Raw genomic sequence first — 18,094 nt, 5'->3', positions numbered from 1 at the left:
ATTCAAAGCCAGCTCGGGCACTAAAGTCCATGAGACTCTTATCTCCAATTAGTCACCAGAAAAATCAAAAATGGTGCTGTGGCTCTTGGGCTAGGATGGTAGCCTTGAGCTGAAGAGCTCAGAGATAGCGCCCAAGCCCACAGTTCAAGTCTCATGTTAGACCAAAAACAAGAAAAATCCAAGAACAAACACTTAGCCAAATATAGAGATCAAACAAAGTACCACCCATAAAATCATTTTATAAGTCACAAGAGATCAAAACTCAGACAAAGTGGTTTCCTTTTAAGTGTCTATCATTTTCATGGAACTGATACTTCCTCTTAGTGACTCACTTCTCATATAATTAAAGCAAACTAGCATGATAAGCATATAACATCCCAATCTATCACTAAACTTTTACCTGCTGGAGACATTACATTCTATGTTTGCCCAAGAGCAGAGCTCTTAATCCTGCCTGCAGATGCCAAAGCAGAAGAAACATGGGATACATTTTAGGCTGAGGAAAGTGACTACGTAGTCAATCTCTTTACATAATGTAATTGAGGCTCAGAATTTAAATGAGTCCCTTGAAGGGAGATGAAACAGAAGAGTGTGAAACAAGAATACCTAAGGTTGCCAATGTATCCCATTAAAGAACCAGAAGCCAGGGTTCTGCCTGAGGGATGCTCACCTAGTACCAAGAATTCTGGGTACGACATGACCAAATGCTATCTTGCTCTTGTGTAGAAGTGTGTCAAGAGTGAGATAGTTTTCTACAAATTCTTGACTCCCCCCATAAGATCTTGAGACATGGCCTAGTCTAGCATGTACAAAGCCCTGGGTTTGATTCCCTCAGTACCACATACACAAAAAGCTAGAAGTGATTCTGTGACTCAAGTGGTAGAGGTCTAGCCTTGAGAAAGCTGAAAGACGGTGCCCAGGCCCTGAGGTCCAGCCCCAGGACTGGTCAAAAGAAAAAAAAAAAGAGACCACCCTTCTTGCAATCTAGTAAGTCTTGTACTGTGACAAATTAATTTCCAATTTTAAACAATACCAGACAATTCCTGCTTGCTTCTTGGCAGTGTTCTGATAAATATTGAAAAATGTAGTTTCTATACCATGTGTGCCATTAGACATTATTTACTTTTCTGCTTTATATGAATGGACATCAATATTATCTTGTCTTGAAATTCATCCAAATTTTCAGAATTTCTAGAGATAATGTTTTGAATTTTAGAAATCAAAATAGATCTTGGGGTAGCCATTAAAGTAATGACAGTTGGGTGCTGGCAGCTCATACCTATACTCCTAGTTATTCAGGGAGCTGATACCTGAGGATCAAAGTTCAAAGCCAGCCTTAAAGCTTGGGCAGACAAATCAACTGAAGTGTGTCATAAGTGTTAGGGCACCAACCACGAGAGAAAAAAAAAGAAAGAAAGAAAGAAAGAAAGAAAGAAAGAAAAAATAAAAGTTGAATGAAAGGAAGAGGCCTTGAGAGTTCAAGCCCCAGTACCAGAAAAAGATAAATAAATAAAATAATGATTGCTTGACATCTCCTTGATGTTTTCCTTTTATGCTCTATACTTACTAAGTTTTCATGAATCAAAAACTAAAATAACATAAAGTGTGCCAGAAGAAACAAGATGATTGGGAGGGGGTAGGGGGAGGGAGATGGGGACAAAAACATGAGAAGGAGTATCAATGTGTGAGAAGTAATGGTGAATATAACTGTAACCCCTCTCTACATTACAGTAAAAATATAAATAAAAAGTAAGACTATCTAAAAAAAGTGTGTCAGAAGGAGCTGACTGCTCAAAGGAAATTGGCCCTGAATTCTTCAGTAAGATGAAGTATGATAGCTAATTTTGTGAATTCTTATGTAGTTGTATTTCTTTTCTTTTTTTTAATGAGTTTAATCACTCCTTAAAGTGCCTCTCCTTAGATCACGTGTTAGAACCTTGAGCAAAAAAGCTAAGTGAGAGCACCCTGGCCCCAATTTCAAGCCTTAATACTAAATATGAACATACATACATACATACATACATACATACATACATATATACATACATACATAAATTTAAAAAGGAAGCAGAGAGTTCCATGGAGAGTAAAATTTAAATTTTATTTCCCCCATTTTGAACATAAGATCAGGACTAACCAAATCCTGCCTTTACCAAGAAGCAATATATTTTTCTAGGAGAAAGCTGTACAGCAGAGCAGCTGTTAAAACCACAGACTCTGGAGCCCATGATACAAGGGTTCAGTTTGGTTCTCACTTCTGGCAGCTGAACCGAAACTCATTTCCCAGAGCCATGGTTTTCCACCTCTTCAGTCATGGAGTTGCTGTGACATCCTGTATGAGACTGAGCGTTATACCTAAACCTCAGCTCTCTACTTTAAGGAAGCATACAATGAAAGTGATAGGAAGATTATGTGTGAACTTGAAATCATGAAGGAAGGCTTACCCTTTACTGGAAAAGGCATCAGGTGGCTTTGACATAGTCAAACAAGAGATCTGCTTGTCATCTTGTATTTTCAGCTGTATAGGCCGTTTAACACCCCAGGAGATGTCCAGCATTCCTTCCACAATGACATCCCCATCTTCAGTCTAAGGAAGAAACCAATAACTCCCACAGTCATTCTGTATCACTTATAGAAGGCAAATGCTTTCACCCAAGATGAGGAAATTAGGCCATAAAAAATCTTTTTTTAATTGAAAAGATGATGAGCAGGGGGCTTATATTTGTTTTTTTAATAAAAAATTCAATTCTATTGTCAGGGTGTTATAAAGAGGGGTGACAGTTTACAGAGTATATTTGTTTTTAAACACTTAACCCATCCCAGATTTTCTCCTGCTTACCCCTCTCTACTCCCCTTCTCACAAACTGTTCATATTCAACATAGTGTCAAGTTTTTAGTTCATCCTTTCTCCTGCTGTTTCTGTGATTTCCTTTCCCTTCCACAGATGGAATAATCCATAAGAAATCTTAATGGGGTTCAATTCACCAAGTTAAGCCAAAGGAGGGGAAACAAGGCATGTGCAAATGCTACAGAAGGCATAACACATGAATGATGCTTGTGAAAGTCAATGGAATTCATTTTAATGAAGAAGTCATTTTAAATTAGAAGTAGTATAACAAAAGAAGGAACTACTGTATCATACAACAAAAAATGATGGAATATGGGTACCTAAGCATATATTTATATAATATATTCCCATAGCACTTATTTTTCTCATCTATGCTTTCTTTTATGTATGTAAACATATTTTCTATTGTTAAAGTAATGTACTATTTTTATATAACTAAGAAAAGCCATAACTCATCATTCAATAACAGAAAACCCACTCATTTTGACAACACATTGCCCCTTTGCTTCTTTGAAAATGCACAGGAGAATTAGATTCTAGAATCAGACTGTTTTGTGTTGAAACCCTGGCTGGTCCACTTCCCAACTGTGTGGCTTTGGGAAGATTGCTGACCACCTTTAAGCCTGGCTTCCTCTTTTAATAAATGCGATAATCCTTAATTCATATGACCTGGCATCCAGTAAATGTTCAGTAAACACTACTGCTTACTGTTTCTTTGGCTGATACGCCTTACATGTTTTTAAAATTAGAGACATTTCTTTATCTAGAGATTAATTAGTTCCTTTAGTATGTTATGAAGTTTCGGAAGTCACTGAACTAAACCACTAAAGTAAGCTTAAGAGTAAAGGCTAAAATGCTAGGCACATTTTCTTTAAATTGGATATTTAAGCTAACTCATGGTTACTAAACACCATATATGCTATCAAATTTGAAGATTTAAATCAGGACGACAAACACCTAAAGTTTTCTGGTGCCAGAAAGTTACTGTAAATATGTAAAGTAAGGCCTATTAGAATTTGAGACTAAGTGGAGGGACTGGTGGAGAAAGAAGCATTGAATTAAAATCAGAGAAAAGAACAAGGTTAGGAAAGGAAGTCTAAGACAGGAGTATGCCAGTTGTACCCTTAAAAATATTTTTTCTAGCTTTAGCACTTTCCTGACCTATGATTTTTTAACATTTTGAACAGTGTTATTACTATGATATAGAAAACATTTATTGGAATCTAACTTGTCTCACTTATCAATCAAATGAAATTTGGTGTGAGATGATTTATTTAACTAAACCTTCATAGGTAGAGATTTAAACCATGTTCACATTTTCTTTATTATAAACCATGTCATGAAAAAAAATCTTTCAATACATATTAGGGTGTATTGGTTAGAAACTACTGATAGATTTCTGGTGAAATCATTGTTTAAGACATTTTTTCCTTAATAGATAAATGCTGAATCTTTAAAATAGAAAAAAGATAGTAAGATTATGTAAAAATACTTTTCTATGCCAAAAGTGCTCAGAAAGTCACACATGTTCTAGTACTGATAATGTCTAATGATGAAAAGCAGAATTAAGTTAAAGATTAAAGATTCACTTGTTTCTCTTGAATCACGTGTGTTACTAAATTATAGACTCTAACTCATCCTGATTCTTTTCTTTTTATAAAAGTTTTTATTCCTATGAATCTAACTATTTCAGAGACTTACCTGCCCATATAAAATATGCAGATTTTTCTGGTTCTCATAGAAAATATTGTAGGTCTTCAATAAAGTATTGAGTTGTTCCCTAACACAAAACAAAAACAAGAACAGTCATCTCCAGTTCCTATCACTGAGCCATTTTGATAGTAAAAGGCAATGACACTTTCACTTCATAAAGGTATAATAGGGTATTAAAATTTGTATGCCAAGTTATTATAACTTGGGAGGGGTTGAGGGAGGGAAAATGGGAGAAAAACATGGGAAGGGGTAATAATGTTCAAGAAGTTACAAATGTAACTGTAATCCATCTGTAAATCACCCTGACAATAACATAAATTAAAAAAAAAACCTGACGTATCCTTAGGACACTGACAAATGTTGAAAATGCTAATTATAACCAGAGTAGGGAAGATAATTCAGGGTAAGAGCTCAGTAGCAAGAAGCAACCATTAAGCATATTTGGGTTCTTGGGTTTGTTATTTTATAAGATTTCACTAATGTAAATGAAGCACCTCTTTTGTCTCTGGGCACTGGTGGCTCTTATCTGTAATCCTAGCTACACAAGAAACTGACACCTGAAGACTGTCATTTGAAGATTTGTGATTCTAGCCCCAGGAGAAAAATCCCTGAGACTCATATCTCCAATTAACCAGCAAAAAGCCAGAAGTGGAGCTTGGCTCAAGTGGTAGAGCACCAGCCTTGGAAAAGAGGGGAGCGCCCTCTATGTATTAACAGTGATTTCCACTAGAGTTCCAGCAGGTAGGGAATGGTGGTTAGGGACTGGCTGCTGCTTCTAAGCCTTGTCTGCCTTACTGGGTTCTGGCAGCAAGAACACTGGCTCTTGCCACACCTCCATCCTCTCTTCCATGTCTACACATCTGAAGATGTTCTTGCTTCTCATCTGGATTATTACAAAGGCTTCTAAGAACATCCTTAGAACTGCTATGCATTCTTAACACTAGAAACTCTTCTATGCAAACTTATTAAAATTGTTCTGATTCAAATAAGCACATAAATGTGTATATAATACAACAGGTACCAAAGTCAGATACAGCAGCAACAGAGGATAAACCATAGGGGTGGTGGGGTGGGGGAGAGAATAAAGTTCACATAGCACATGCAGTACATTAAAAACAATGACCACTCTTGTTTCCCTATCCTAGAATTCATTTCACTTAGCCTCATCTCTTATGGCCCTATACACATAGGTTTTGAGCTATTGTGCTCCTCTGGTAGGAAAATCCTAGACACAAACTACTTACAAATGAGGGAAACCATGGAGTCTATGTTCCTTTGAGTCTGGCTTACTTCACTTAATATGATTTTTTCCCAAGTCTTTCCACTTCCTTACAAATGGGGTAATGCCATTGCTTTTGATGGTAGCATAGAATTCTATTGTGTATATATACCACATCGTGATCCATTCAACTACTGAGAGGCATCTGGGTTGGTTTCATATCTTAGCTATGATAAATAATGCTGCAATGAACATGGTTGTGCTGGTAGGTTTAGTATGGCCTTGTGAAAAAAAAAAGATGAGACAAAGGACAAAGGACGAACCAGTGTGTCAGTGATATTCATGAGACAATAATTTGGAAATAAGCTTTACAAGGGGAGGGAAAGTGGGAAAAATATGGGAAGGGGTCACAATGTTCAAGAAGTAATGCACTATCTTAGGAATATAACTGTAACCCCTCTATACATCCCCCTGATAATAAAATTTAAATTAAAAATAAAATTGTTCTGTTTTTCAAAATATTCCCATTACTTGAAATAAAACCCAATGTCTTTACAATAACTTCAAAGTCACATCTTTTCTCTCCTCTGCATCTCTGTCCTTCACTTAGTACATTCAGCCTTCGGCCTCCATGACATCCCTGAATGCTCCTAGAATACACTCACCCTTGAGCTTGCTGATCCCTTCCTCATCAATACCTGCCGGGTGGTTCACTGCGTTTATTTCATTGAAATCACCTTCTCAGAGCTTTCTTTAGTTTATCTTGTGGTTGTTACTCTTTGTTTTGTTTTTAATTGTGTAGAGCCTTTCTATGTAGCACAAGGTAGCCTACAACTTGCTATGTTGGTCTCAAGTAATAGTCTAGTCTCAGACACCAAAGTGCTAAGTGTTGGTGTTATGGGGGACACACTACAAGGTGGGCCTAATTTCAAGAAAATTTTCTTGAACACCCAATCTAAAAGTACATTCTCCCAATATTTTGGATCCTGTTTTCTCCCTCTACCTTGAAGACATCAGCTAACTTTCTATACATTTTTCCTTATCTATCTTATTCTAGGTCTCCATATGAGGACAGAATGTTGGTAGGTTGTACTCGCAATTATATCTGCTCCTAGTAGTTTTTGACAATAATAGAGATCAAGAATTTCTGAATGAAAGTACCCTTATACGCTATTCCTAAAAACCAGTAACAACAAAGCAAAAGAAAAAAATGGAGAATTAGTGTGTGTGTGTGTGTGTGTGTGTGTGTGTGTGTGTGTGTTGACCCAGGGTCTTGAACTTAGGGGTGGAGCTCTTACTCTGAGATATTTTTTTTTGTGGGTCATGAGGCTTGAACTTGGCTGGGCACTGTCCCTGAGCTCTTCAGCTCAAGGTTTACCCTTGAGCCAAGCCCCACTTCCCATTTTCTAGAGGTTAATTGGAAATAAGACTCTCATGGACTTTAGTGCCCGGGCTGGCTTTGATCCTCAGATCTCACTTTTCTAAGTAGCTGGGCTTATAGGCATGAACCACTGGCACTTGGCTTGATTTTTCCATGTTTTAAATCATTCAAACACGCTGGACTTTTCTCCTCTGCTATTTTTTTTTTTTTTTTTTGCCAGTCCTGGGCTTGAGCTCAGGGCCTGAGCAGAGCTTTTTCAAGCTAGAGTTCTACCACTTAAGTCCCAGCATCGCTTCTAGCTTTTTTTTTTTTTCTATGTATATGGTACCGGGGAATTGAACCCGGGTCTTCATGCATGCTAGGCAAGCGCTCTACCAGTAGGCCAAACTCCTGGCCCTCCCCCGCCATTTTTAACTATATTTTTTGTCTTTTCTTTTTTGGTACTGGGGATCAAACGCAGGCTGTTGCACTTGCTAGGCAAACACTTTGCCACTGAGCTACATCCCAGCCCTCCCCTGTGATTTTTAAAGTGGATCTTTCCAATGCCCAATTACCATACAATTGCCATGCAAAAATATTCTAGAGAAATTTTCCATTTTACTGGTACATTTCCTAAATGGGTTCTTTAATTATTAATGAATATTTATGTTTTGCACATTGTCCAGCACACTGATTTTATTCCCTTGCAACCATTATTTGTATGATACCTCCATAAAATTATACCTCTGCTAACATGCCCAAAGTTCTCACTTTTATAGCTCTCATTATTCAGTGCCAAACACTCCACATGGAAATTTCAGTTTCACTTAGGATACAACTCTTGATATGCTGGGCTATATCAAGAGTTGCTGAAAGTAAATGAAGCTTTATATAATCTTATTCCTTCAGCTTCTGATAAAATCATACTACAGAATAGAGCACAATTAACTTTCAACTTATTTATTCCAGAGCCACCCTTATTTGGAAAGTGTTTCTGTACCTGAACAACTAAAAATTTTTTTTCTTTCATTGAAGACAAGTCACCAAATGATCCACGGAGATAGACAAATTATGGTCCTGGTATATCCATTCTTTTGTAAATGAAGTTGTATTGAAATCTACTAGTATTAAGTTGCTTGCTTGCTGTTTTTGGCTGTCTTCCTTCTATAACTGTAGAGCTGAGTGAGTAACATCAACTATATGGTACACAGAGACTAAAATATTTATAACCTGGCACCTAACAGAAAAAGCCTACTAATCTATACTCCATTGTATAGTGTCATCCAGGGTAAGCTTAAATCCTGAAGTCTTCCACGATGTTCTCAGGAAAAGGATCTTTCTGATTATTATGTCAACTTGATGGATTTTTGGAATATGGGAAATTAGAGCCCAGTAAACTGAAGTATAGAAATAAAATTAGCCCAGTTGATGATGTAAGATAACGTGAAGAACCAGAAGATTCATAAGTTGTGTGGATAATTATAGCAATGATGAATTCATTTATTCATTCATTCTTTTAGTTGTGTATATCTACCACACAAAGGAACTTTTGATGATGACTAATTTATGAACCCATTGAAAAAATCGATCTAATACAGTACTGGAAATAAAATGGTAACCTATAACATCCTGACTCGACAGCTTGGCAATTAGAAGCACAAGATGCTAAAGAAAGTTTGCCCAACTGGCCATTTGGGTCTGCTGACTAATTCAAATTACTCCTGCTTGCAAAAGGCCTGCTCAAAAGGTAATTTATTCACTCATATGAGTTAATATGTGAGCATAGTCCAGAAAGATCCATGTATAAGTAACAGCTTTAAGAAACAGATTCTACCTATGGTAAAAGTTGGCATTCAGTAACTAAACAAAGAAAGCATGAATTGCTTAGCAGGGAAGAGAAATCACATTACCAAGATAATGCTGCTATTTTTGTGGTCTGTGGAAAAAATTCAGAGTTGTGATTCTAAGAGTCTAATATGTAAAATGGGGGGAGGGGAGCAACAAGCACCATGAACCAGCTTGAGAAATTTCAAGTTTATGCTGGTAGAATATGGGTAAATTATGGACAGGATGCCTCAAAGGCCCAAGAGGTAGAGAAGCAAAAATGGATTTTAGTACAAGGCAAGATGGAGATGGAAAGGTGGGTGAGATCATTACAATATTCTTGGGTAGAGACTGGTGTGCCATGGAAAGAAGATTGAAGGTCACATGTGTGTGGAAGTATCTAAAATCTAGAATTGTTTACAGTATGGGAATACACGTTTTAGGAGATGGAAAGTCCTTGTCTGGAAAGGAAACATTCAATATGCACTGTGATCTACTAAGAATTTTAACAGAATTTTCACTCAACATGATTCTCTCTAGTTTCATCCACTTCCCTGCAAATGCCATTATTTTATCTTGTCTGTTGGCTATGTAGAATTCCATTGTATGTGTGCACCACATTTTTTTGTAACCATTCATCTGTAGGGGGACATCTGGGTGTTTCCATCGCTTGGCTATGATGCTCATGGTAGATACCCAGGAGTGGTATGGTGGGATTATAGGGAAGGTCTATTTTCAGTTTTTTAAGAAACCTAAACTGCCTTCCAGAGTGGCTGTACTAGTTTACATTCCCACCAGCAGTGCAGTAGGGTTCCTCTTTCTCCACAATCCTGCCAGCATTTGTGGTTTAGACTGAAATTCTTATTTACTTATTTATTTAACTTACATTAGTTTTAGAGAGGGGGATTTCATTGTTACATGAGATTTAACTTCTAAGAGAATGCTTAGTGGCTTCTTGAGCTAACAAAGATGAAAATGAAGGACAAATGTTCAGAACCCCTTCAGGGGCAACCAGATGTGACCCAAGATAGACGGGTTACCATGGAAACAGCCCTGCTGGGTGAAGGAAAGATTTCAGTGATCCAGTGGCAATAGTTGAGAAAGCTCCGCCATGCTGTAGGAGAGAAAGCAGGTGCACTTCTTGTTCTTTGAGGGAAGGAAATGGTTGGAGAATATGACAAAGACAAGTGAACTTTTGTGAAAAGTGCTCTGGGAGTGTTGGGCCAGGGGAAGGGAGAGATGGGAGATTCAACAGCCCCAAGAGAGTAGGAAGCCTGGAGCCTCAGCTCATCACCAAAAACAGGGATACCAAGATGAGTTTCTACTAGTGAATTTGAAACCTCCTCTACACAAAGGATGAGCATGGTGTTTGTGTGGCCCACAAGGAACATTTCTTCAATGTCATCAAGGTCACACATTACTACAATGTCTTAATTTCTCACCTAGACTGATGTCAGCTTAATGGTTATTTTCTGAGCTTCATGCAAATGAACTCCATCCTAGTCATTTCTTATTATAAGCTCAAGGAAGGTCATGGCGACCAATTTAGAGGAAGCTGGGAGACTTCCAGACTTGGGGCTTTTTTTAGTGCAAGACAGGTCATCTTATCTTTTAGGAGATGTCCAGCCATTCTATCAGAACTGGTTCATGGTGTTGTAAGAATAAGGAGGAGACAAAGAAAGATGAGGAGGAGAAGAAAGAGAACGAGGAAGAGGAAAAAGAGGAGGAACAACAGGAGAAGGAGGGAGAGGAGAACAAAGAGAAGGAGGAGGAAGGGGAAGAAGAAGAGAGAGAGGAGGAAGAAGAGAAAGAGGAGGAAAGGGAAAAGAAGGAAACAAAAAGAAAAAGAAGAAGGTGACATTTAGATTTTGATGGAAACTCAGAATTCTCTATCACAGCCTCTCGGAGAAAGCTAGCCACGTAGAAACTTCTGGATAATGGCTGTGGTGGTAGCAGCAGGTGTGGATGGAGAGAGTTCAGAGGAGATTCCAATATGCCTGTTTGTTTAAGGCTGTATCTTGGTCCTAATGAGTAATAGAGGGAACAAAGTTAATAACAAAATGTTTAGGTGTACTTTGTACTTGGCCTGAGCTGCAGCTGCTCAGCAGATGGGAATTACTCACAGTCTGACATTTACCATGGATAATGGATTTAACAAGAAATGAGTTCTACCTTATCAGGCTATGTAGCTGGCCTGAAGGAAAACACTTTTTATTGGATTTTATATATTGGCACAGGATATGGGTAAAAGTAATTATGCTTCATAGCCATAGACACGTGGCTGTCAAATATTTGCTATGAGTATTCTCTTTAATTTTATAATTACCAGGATAATTAACTGAATAACCAACTCCTTCTCTACAACACATTCTTAATCTTACAACTTGGACCCAATGTGGGCAAATCATAAGTTTTGATTGTCACGTTATACTCCAATGTTAACTTTGTAGATGTGACACCAGGCTTCAAGGGAATATAACCCAGCAACCATTGGCCACACAAGTGACGACATTTCCTGAATTTGTGTTTCTGTTGCCTCTTAGAACCTTTCGGGAAAAGGGTCATGGTTCAAGTGGTGCCGTATTGAAGCATGAGCATCTAAGACATTTGAGAAAGGAGTCTCTTAGTTATGTGGAAAATGAAAGCATTTTGCTTTCTTGTCCATTTAGTTTCTTTTCCATCACTGATTTTGTTCATTGTGTTAGCAATGAGATGATTCAACAATTTCATGTATCAGGTTCAAAAAATGTAAAACTTTTTAAAATAAAACAACTACATTAAACTGGTAAAGATAACAAACTGAATTATTTGCTAAGAGTAACTGTATAATTTTCATCTGACATGTTCTGTTCTTTTCAAGCTACAAAAATATATGGACTCTGTTCATGATTTTGTTTTGTATAGCATCCATAAGCAGCATAAACGACTGTCTGATTTTTGAAAAGGAGGAATTTGGAATGAGGATGACAGTAAAGAATACATATCGAATGCCAGGAGTTTGGCCTAGTGGTAGAGTGCTTGCCTAGTATGCACTAAGACCCAGGTTCAATTCCTCGGTACCACATACATAGAAAAAAATCCATAAGTGGTGCTGAGGCTCAAGTGGTAGAGCTCTGACCTTGAGAAAGTCCAAGGACAGAGCGCAGGCCCTAAGCTCAATCCCTGGACTGGCAAAAAAAAATATAGAATACATAACGAGAGGCTGCTTGAGATGCCTTGTATGCATGAATGAACATGTTAAATTGAAATGTTTTTGTGTAACTCTTTGAAGGTAATAATAATAATTAATAAAAAGAATAAGACTTAATGTTACTCTATTTGTCAAGACAAAACCCCCTACCACATTACTGATGCTTACAAGTACTGTCAGGGTTTTCTTTCTTTTTCTTTTTTTTTTTTTTGCCAGTCCTGGACTTTGAAATCAGGGCCTAAACACTGTTCTTGGGCTTTCCCAAGGCTAGAGCTCTACCACTTGAGCCACAGCACCATTTCTGGCTTTTTTCTATACATGTGGTACTGAGGAATTGAACTTCGGTCTTCGTGCATGCTAGGCAAGCACTCTTACCATTAGGACAAACTCCTGGCCCCTGTCAGGGTTTTCTTAACCCACTTTATCCTTCCCTTTTTGTCTACCTGAAACCAGGAATTAAAATTACAAAGGTCAGCGGGCCTCCATTCCATAAGCTGCCACAGTGCCAAGTGTTCTTGCCTTTGGTCTCATCTCCTGGCTCAAATGATGAAGAAAGAATGCTTTCCAACTTGTGTATAGAGACTTCCCTCAGCTAGCAAAGTAGGTTATTCACATTTCCATTGCAAATGAAGGGATTTGATTCCAAGCTTTGAAAACTGAGAAGTTGGAGGAGAGAAGGGCTCTCTTGACAGCTGTGAAAATGCAAATCTTATATTATCAAGGAACCCTACAATTAGTCTAACTGTCCTGACTTCAAAGTCCAGGGCAGAGGCATATATCAAAGGGACACCTTTTTGTAAAAGAAAACTAACTTTTCTAGCAACTCTCTGAGAATTACTTATTAAGAATAGTACTTGGCAGGGCACCATTCTTTTTATTGCTAATGCTTCTAAAGCAGAAGTGCACTGTAATGCTAATATATGGCCTAATTATTTGTTTGAGACAGAGTCTGTGTCTATAGCCCAGGCTGGCCCCAAACTCACAGTTCTCTTTTCTCTGCTTACCTAGTACTGGGTTTACAAGGATGTGCCACCACACTTGACCCTAACCAACTTGAGAAGCCCTTTACAAGAATATATTGATTTTTTTTTTTATTCTAGCGTGTTCTCCAGTGTGAAAAGAGAGGAGGTACCACCTACTTCTTTTCCTGCTTCTAAAGTTAAAAAAAAAAATTAACACACAGCTTGTTGTTTCAATTGGCAGCTGCAAGGAGTGGTTGCCATATCAGGTACTGTTCTCTGTCACTGCAACTAGCTGACTTCCTGGGCAATGCATGCAGTTGGTAGACAGGAAAGAGAGCCAGGAAGGACTCCCATCTCCCCCTCCCTCTTCTAGCCTGTAACTTACAGAAGCAGGTCTGTTTCTTAGCTTTGATACTATTCACAAGCCAGTACCAACATCCAAGTTTTGTTACAAATCCAAAGTAGAGAATTAAATTTTTTTCAACAAATGGAAGTTTACTTTTCATTGTAGCTGATTTGGTTTTTTGGAGGGGGGGGGAGAATAAAATGAGAATCTTTTAATGGTTAAGAAAAGTCTGCTGAAAAACTCCAGAAACTTGTGTTTCATATTGGCCATACATGTGTAGAAAAGTGGTTCTCAAACTTGAACAAGCTCAGAATCATCCAAACAGATGGTTGAAATCTACACAATTGAGCAGTATTCTTCAAGTTTCTTACTGAGTAGGTCTGAGGTGGGCTCTGAGAATTTACAACTTCCTGGGGTCCACCAGGCTTTCAGATTCACTCTTTTACATTTTAGGGTGCTCTAGAGGATAAGGTAGCAGAAGCCTTTTGTTACTGACATATTGTAAAAAGATGAGATACATGGCCATTCAAATTAGAATGAAAATGATTACTTACCCTAGGAATTTGATTTTATATTAAAATATAGAGAAGTACTTCATAGATAAAGATTGAGGATCCTTTTATCTGTCAACGACTATTTGGATATTTATAACACCCTCTGACGGCTATATAAATTTACCAACTTAAAACTTAGCCCTCTATATTTAGCCATACATTTATGACTTAACTAGAACTGCTTCTCCTTAGGTTGTACTGATATTCATGCTGGTAGGGGAAAAGCTCCTAGAATTTCCAGTCCTGCCAGTGTTTGCCCTTGGCAGGATCAGACTAAATACTTTTGTAGACCTTCTATGGTCCACAAGCCTTATATTATCCTGAGGCTAGATGTTTCTGGCCCCTGATAGATAAGCACCCTGCCTCTGTTATGAATATAGTAGCTCAGGGTGGCATAGATGAAGTCATATTAATGTCTCCACTGAGTTTTTCAAGGTTAGTCATTGGCATACTCATTCATATTCCATCCCTCACAGAGCGATTATCATAGAAGCAAGGACATAAATGATAAAGAAGGAACATCAAGTCTCTATCATGATGAGACTTTACTTTCTAGTCGAGGGCAATGAAACAAACCAAAATAATTTTAAAAAGAAACATGAAAATCCTATGGGTGAATAAGTGTTATGAATATAATAACAACAAGATTGTGTAACACAGTACTTAAGAAGAGGGTAGACCTGGAGTCTGGAATATAAACTGACACCTCAAAACTGGGAAGGCACTGGTCACAGGAAGAGCCAGAGAGTTTTCAGGCAGACAATGCAGATGCCAGCCAATGTATGCAAGTATCAGCATGGAATGTTTGAAGGACAGAGGAAAAGGTGCTTCCAAGTGATGTATACAGTGATTTACACCTTAGGTAATATGGGATGGCGCCTGCATTTCATTGTGGGTGTAACAGAGCACTTTGGAAGGGTGTAGATGATATGAATTGTGTTAAAGAGAGCCATTCTGGCTACTCTGGAGCCATGTACTACAGAGGCAGGACCAGGAATGGGGAGCCTGCGTAAGAAGCTGTTGGAGTTGTTCAGATAGCAAAAGATGGCAGGCTTTTGACTGGATGTTTAAAAGTGGTTAGATTTGGAGCTGGGCACTGTAATCTTAGCTACTCAGGAAGTTGAGATCTGAGGAACAAGGTTTGAAGCCAGCCTGAGAAGGACAATCTGTGAAACTTATTTCCAATAAACCACTGAAGATGTTGTTGATGATGATGATGATGATGATGATGATGATGATGATGATGATGATGATGATATAATAAAAGTCAAAAGTGGAGCTGTGGCTCAAGTGGTTAAGTGCAAACGCTAAGGTTCTGAATTCAAGCCCTAGTACTGGCATGAACACGTGAGCACGTGTACACACGAATACACACACACACACACACACACACACACACACACACACACACACAGAGGCTAGGTTTGGAAGTGAAGATTCATGTGCTGTGAGGCTGGACATGGAAATGAGAGAGCAGAGTGTTAGGTTGTTACCTAGCTCTTCTTTGAGGCTTGCTTCCTGCTCACCACCGGTTTCCTCCGACACGTCATGTTTTTCTAAGGCAAACAATATTGATTCTTTTAAAGACCTGTTGAAAAATCAACTTAGGTGTGCTCTACATCACCAGCTGTCAGAGGAACAGATGCAACTTACTCTACAATTGCACCCCGGAGTGGGAACAGCAGAGAGTTGCCTGCTTGGAGACCACAACTATGCTGTCTTCACAGCCTGATGCCTGTAGTTCCCTTGGGAGGAGAAAATGATCCATCTAGTTTACCTAATGCATTCCTTCATTTATTTACTAACAGACCTTCTAGCTTGCTGATGGGGAATTAAAAAACAACCCTTTCACTAATGCCAGTTCTGGAGAGTGTGAAATGCAGCAGGGGGCCAGTGAGGCTCAGTGCCTCCTGTGTGGACTGGGCCTAAGTAAAGACGAGCTTTCCTGATACTCAGCCTCTCACATCCATCTTGTTCTGGCCTGCAATGCTGCTGCTATCACAGTGACCCCTGATCTGCCGTACTTTTGACAAAACGTGTTCACATTATTAAGCAGCCTTTAAAAAAAAAAAATTCTGAGTTCTCATCAATCATCTGTTGCCCACGCTATACAAAAAGAATATTAAACATGTCTAATCATATACTCTGCTTTGCTTGACACCCTTAAACATCTTTCCACTGCTTTGGGAATAAAACTTGCAAATCTTTATCATGGCATGTAAAGCTGTATGGGTTCCTTGCCTGCCTTCCACTATAGTTTCCTCTCAATAGACACGTCACCGGCATCCCTACCTCATCGCCCCGCCTTTAACTTGCTGCAGCTCTGTGTGTTCTCAATTGTACCTATAAACACGTTTGGCTCCCTCCCCATTCACATCTCAGAATAAACTAACTTCCTCCAGACGCCTTTCTGGACTATGCTTTTAAGTCTAGACCTACACTTTTTCCTGGAAGCAGGTTCCTTTCCTTTGGAATATTTATCTCAGTTTGTCTTAGCTTTTGCGTCCCTAGTTCTCGATGTGGGGCTCACAGGCCTGCAGCATGCACAATACGTAGAAACTGACAGGCAAGTACCTACCCCTCCCCAGACCTACTGACATAGAAACTCTAGAGACAGGCCCAGTGCTCCTCACTTTAATACAAACCCTCTAGGTGATTCTGCCAGACACTTAAAAGTTAAGATTGGGAGCTTCAGACTCAAACTCTGCTAAGAGTCAGATCCTTGCCTATTTTGGCTCAAAGTTGAATATTCGAGATCTTTCTACTATAGCTTCTGGCTCATAGCATGTTCTTCATTTGGGAATTACAATACAAGAAATAGAACCTTGACCTTCTCCTGGGTTAGGGGTGGAAGAGATCTGTCACCATTGTAGCTAACACATCCAGAAATCCAGGAATAATCTATAAATGTGATATACTTCAGATATATTTTGCATTTTGAATTTTTCAAACTTTCTATGGAAATATTTTCAGTAGGTGTAGGCATGGTCTTACTGCTTTTAAGATGACTTAAGTGATAAAGTAGGTTACTGTACAGTCAGCTTTTTAAAATCAGAAATAACAGATTATTTTCATACCGATATGTCTAATGGTTTTTGACAATATATACTTGTGGAAAAATATAGGATATTTTCCAATAAATATCCTGTTTTCAGATACCTGAAGGGTGATCTCATTGACTTTTGAGTGACACAGTAATATTTATGCAATGTAGCTTTTTTTTAATACTTTCTCTTATTTTTACTGGATTATCAGACATAAATAATGTGAGTTTTGAAAAAGTTGTAACATTTAAAAGAGATGGTTCTGAGCAGGTGTTTGAAACTCTCCTCCTCTGGATCCCTTTAAGCTCTTAAAAATGTTATTGTATTTCTTGGTCCTTATTAAGAAAGTTTCGACCTGTGCCAAGGAGTCCTCATGTATCTCCCATTCTTTCTTGTAAAGTTTTCAATGTACCTGCTTTTACCTCGAGGTCTTTGATCCATTTGAAGTTAATCCTGGTACAGGGTGACAAAGAAGGATCCAACTTTAGTTTTCCGCAGGTGCTTAACCAGTTCTGCGAGCACCACTTGTTGAAGAGACTGTCTTTCTTCCATTCCATTTTTTTTTGGCTCCCTTATCAAAGATTAGGTGGCCATAGGTCTGTGGGTTAATATCTGGGTCCTCAGTTCTATTCCATTGGTCTTCAGGCCTGTTCTTGTGCCAGTACCAAGCTGTTTTGGTCAATATAGCTCTGAAATAGTCTAAAGTTTAGTATTGAAATTCCTCTTCTGCTGTTCTTTCTGCTAGGAATTGTTTTTGCTATACAGGATCTTTTATTATTCCATATGGAATTTTGGAATGCCTCTTCTACTTCTTTAAAGAATGACATTGGGATATTGATGGGTATTGCATTGAATTTGTAGATAGCCCTTGGCAAGATTGCCATTTTCACGATGTTGATTCTTCCAATCCAGGAGCATGGGAGGTTTTTCTATTTCCTCAGTTCTGCTTTAATTTCCTTTTTCAGGGTTTTAAAGTTTTCATCAGAAAGGTCCTTTACATTCTTTTAATTCCTAGGTACTTTATTTTCTTTGAA

General features: G+C 38.4%; 2 protein-coding genes across 2 annotated transcripts in view; one reads left to right on the top strand and one right to left on the bottom strand.

The window, feature by feature from the left end:
* Positions 1-18,094, top strand: part of LOC150055618 (albumin-like) — a 230,077-nt gene that overhangs the window by 124,194 nt on the left and 87,789 nt on the right. The gene's annotated exons all lie outside the window — the stretch shown is intronic.
* Positions 1-18,094, bottom strand: part of Rassf6 (Ras association domain family member 6) — a 46,699-nt gene that overhangs the window by 10,497 nt on the left and 18,108 nt on the right. The window contains exons 3-4 of the mRNA XM_090344035.1: positions 4,550-4,628; positions 2,445-2,587 (exon numbers count right to left, since the gene is read on the bottom strand). Coding sequence (XP_090200161.1) covers positions 2,445-2,587; positions 4,550-4,628 — 222 coding nt within the window. The remainder of the gene's footprint in view (positions 1-2,444; positions 2,588-4,549; positions 4,629-18,094) is intronic.

Source organism: Megascapheus bottae, chromosome 13 (assembly GCF_031878675.1).
Source record: "Megascapheus bottae isolate mThoBot1 chromosome 13, mThoBot2.hap1, whole genome shotgun sequence".
In the NCBI taxonomy this organism is placed as follows: domain Eukaryota; kingdom Metazoa; phylum Chordata; class Mammalia; order Rodentia; family Geomyidae; genus Megascapheus; species Megascapheus bottae.
Note: the sequence above shows the minus strand (reverse complement) of the source record. Positions and strands in the feature narration are given on the sequence as shown.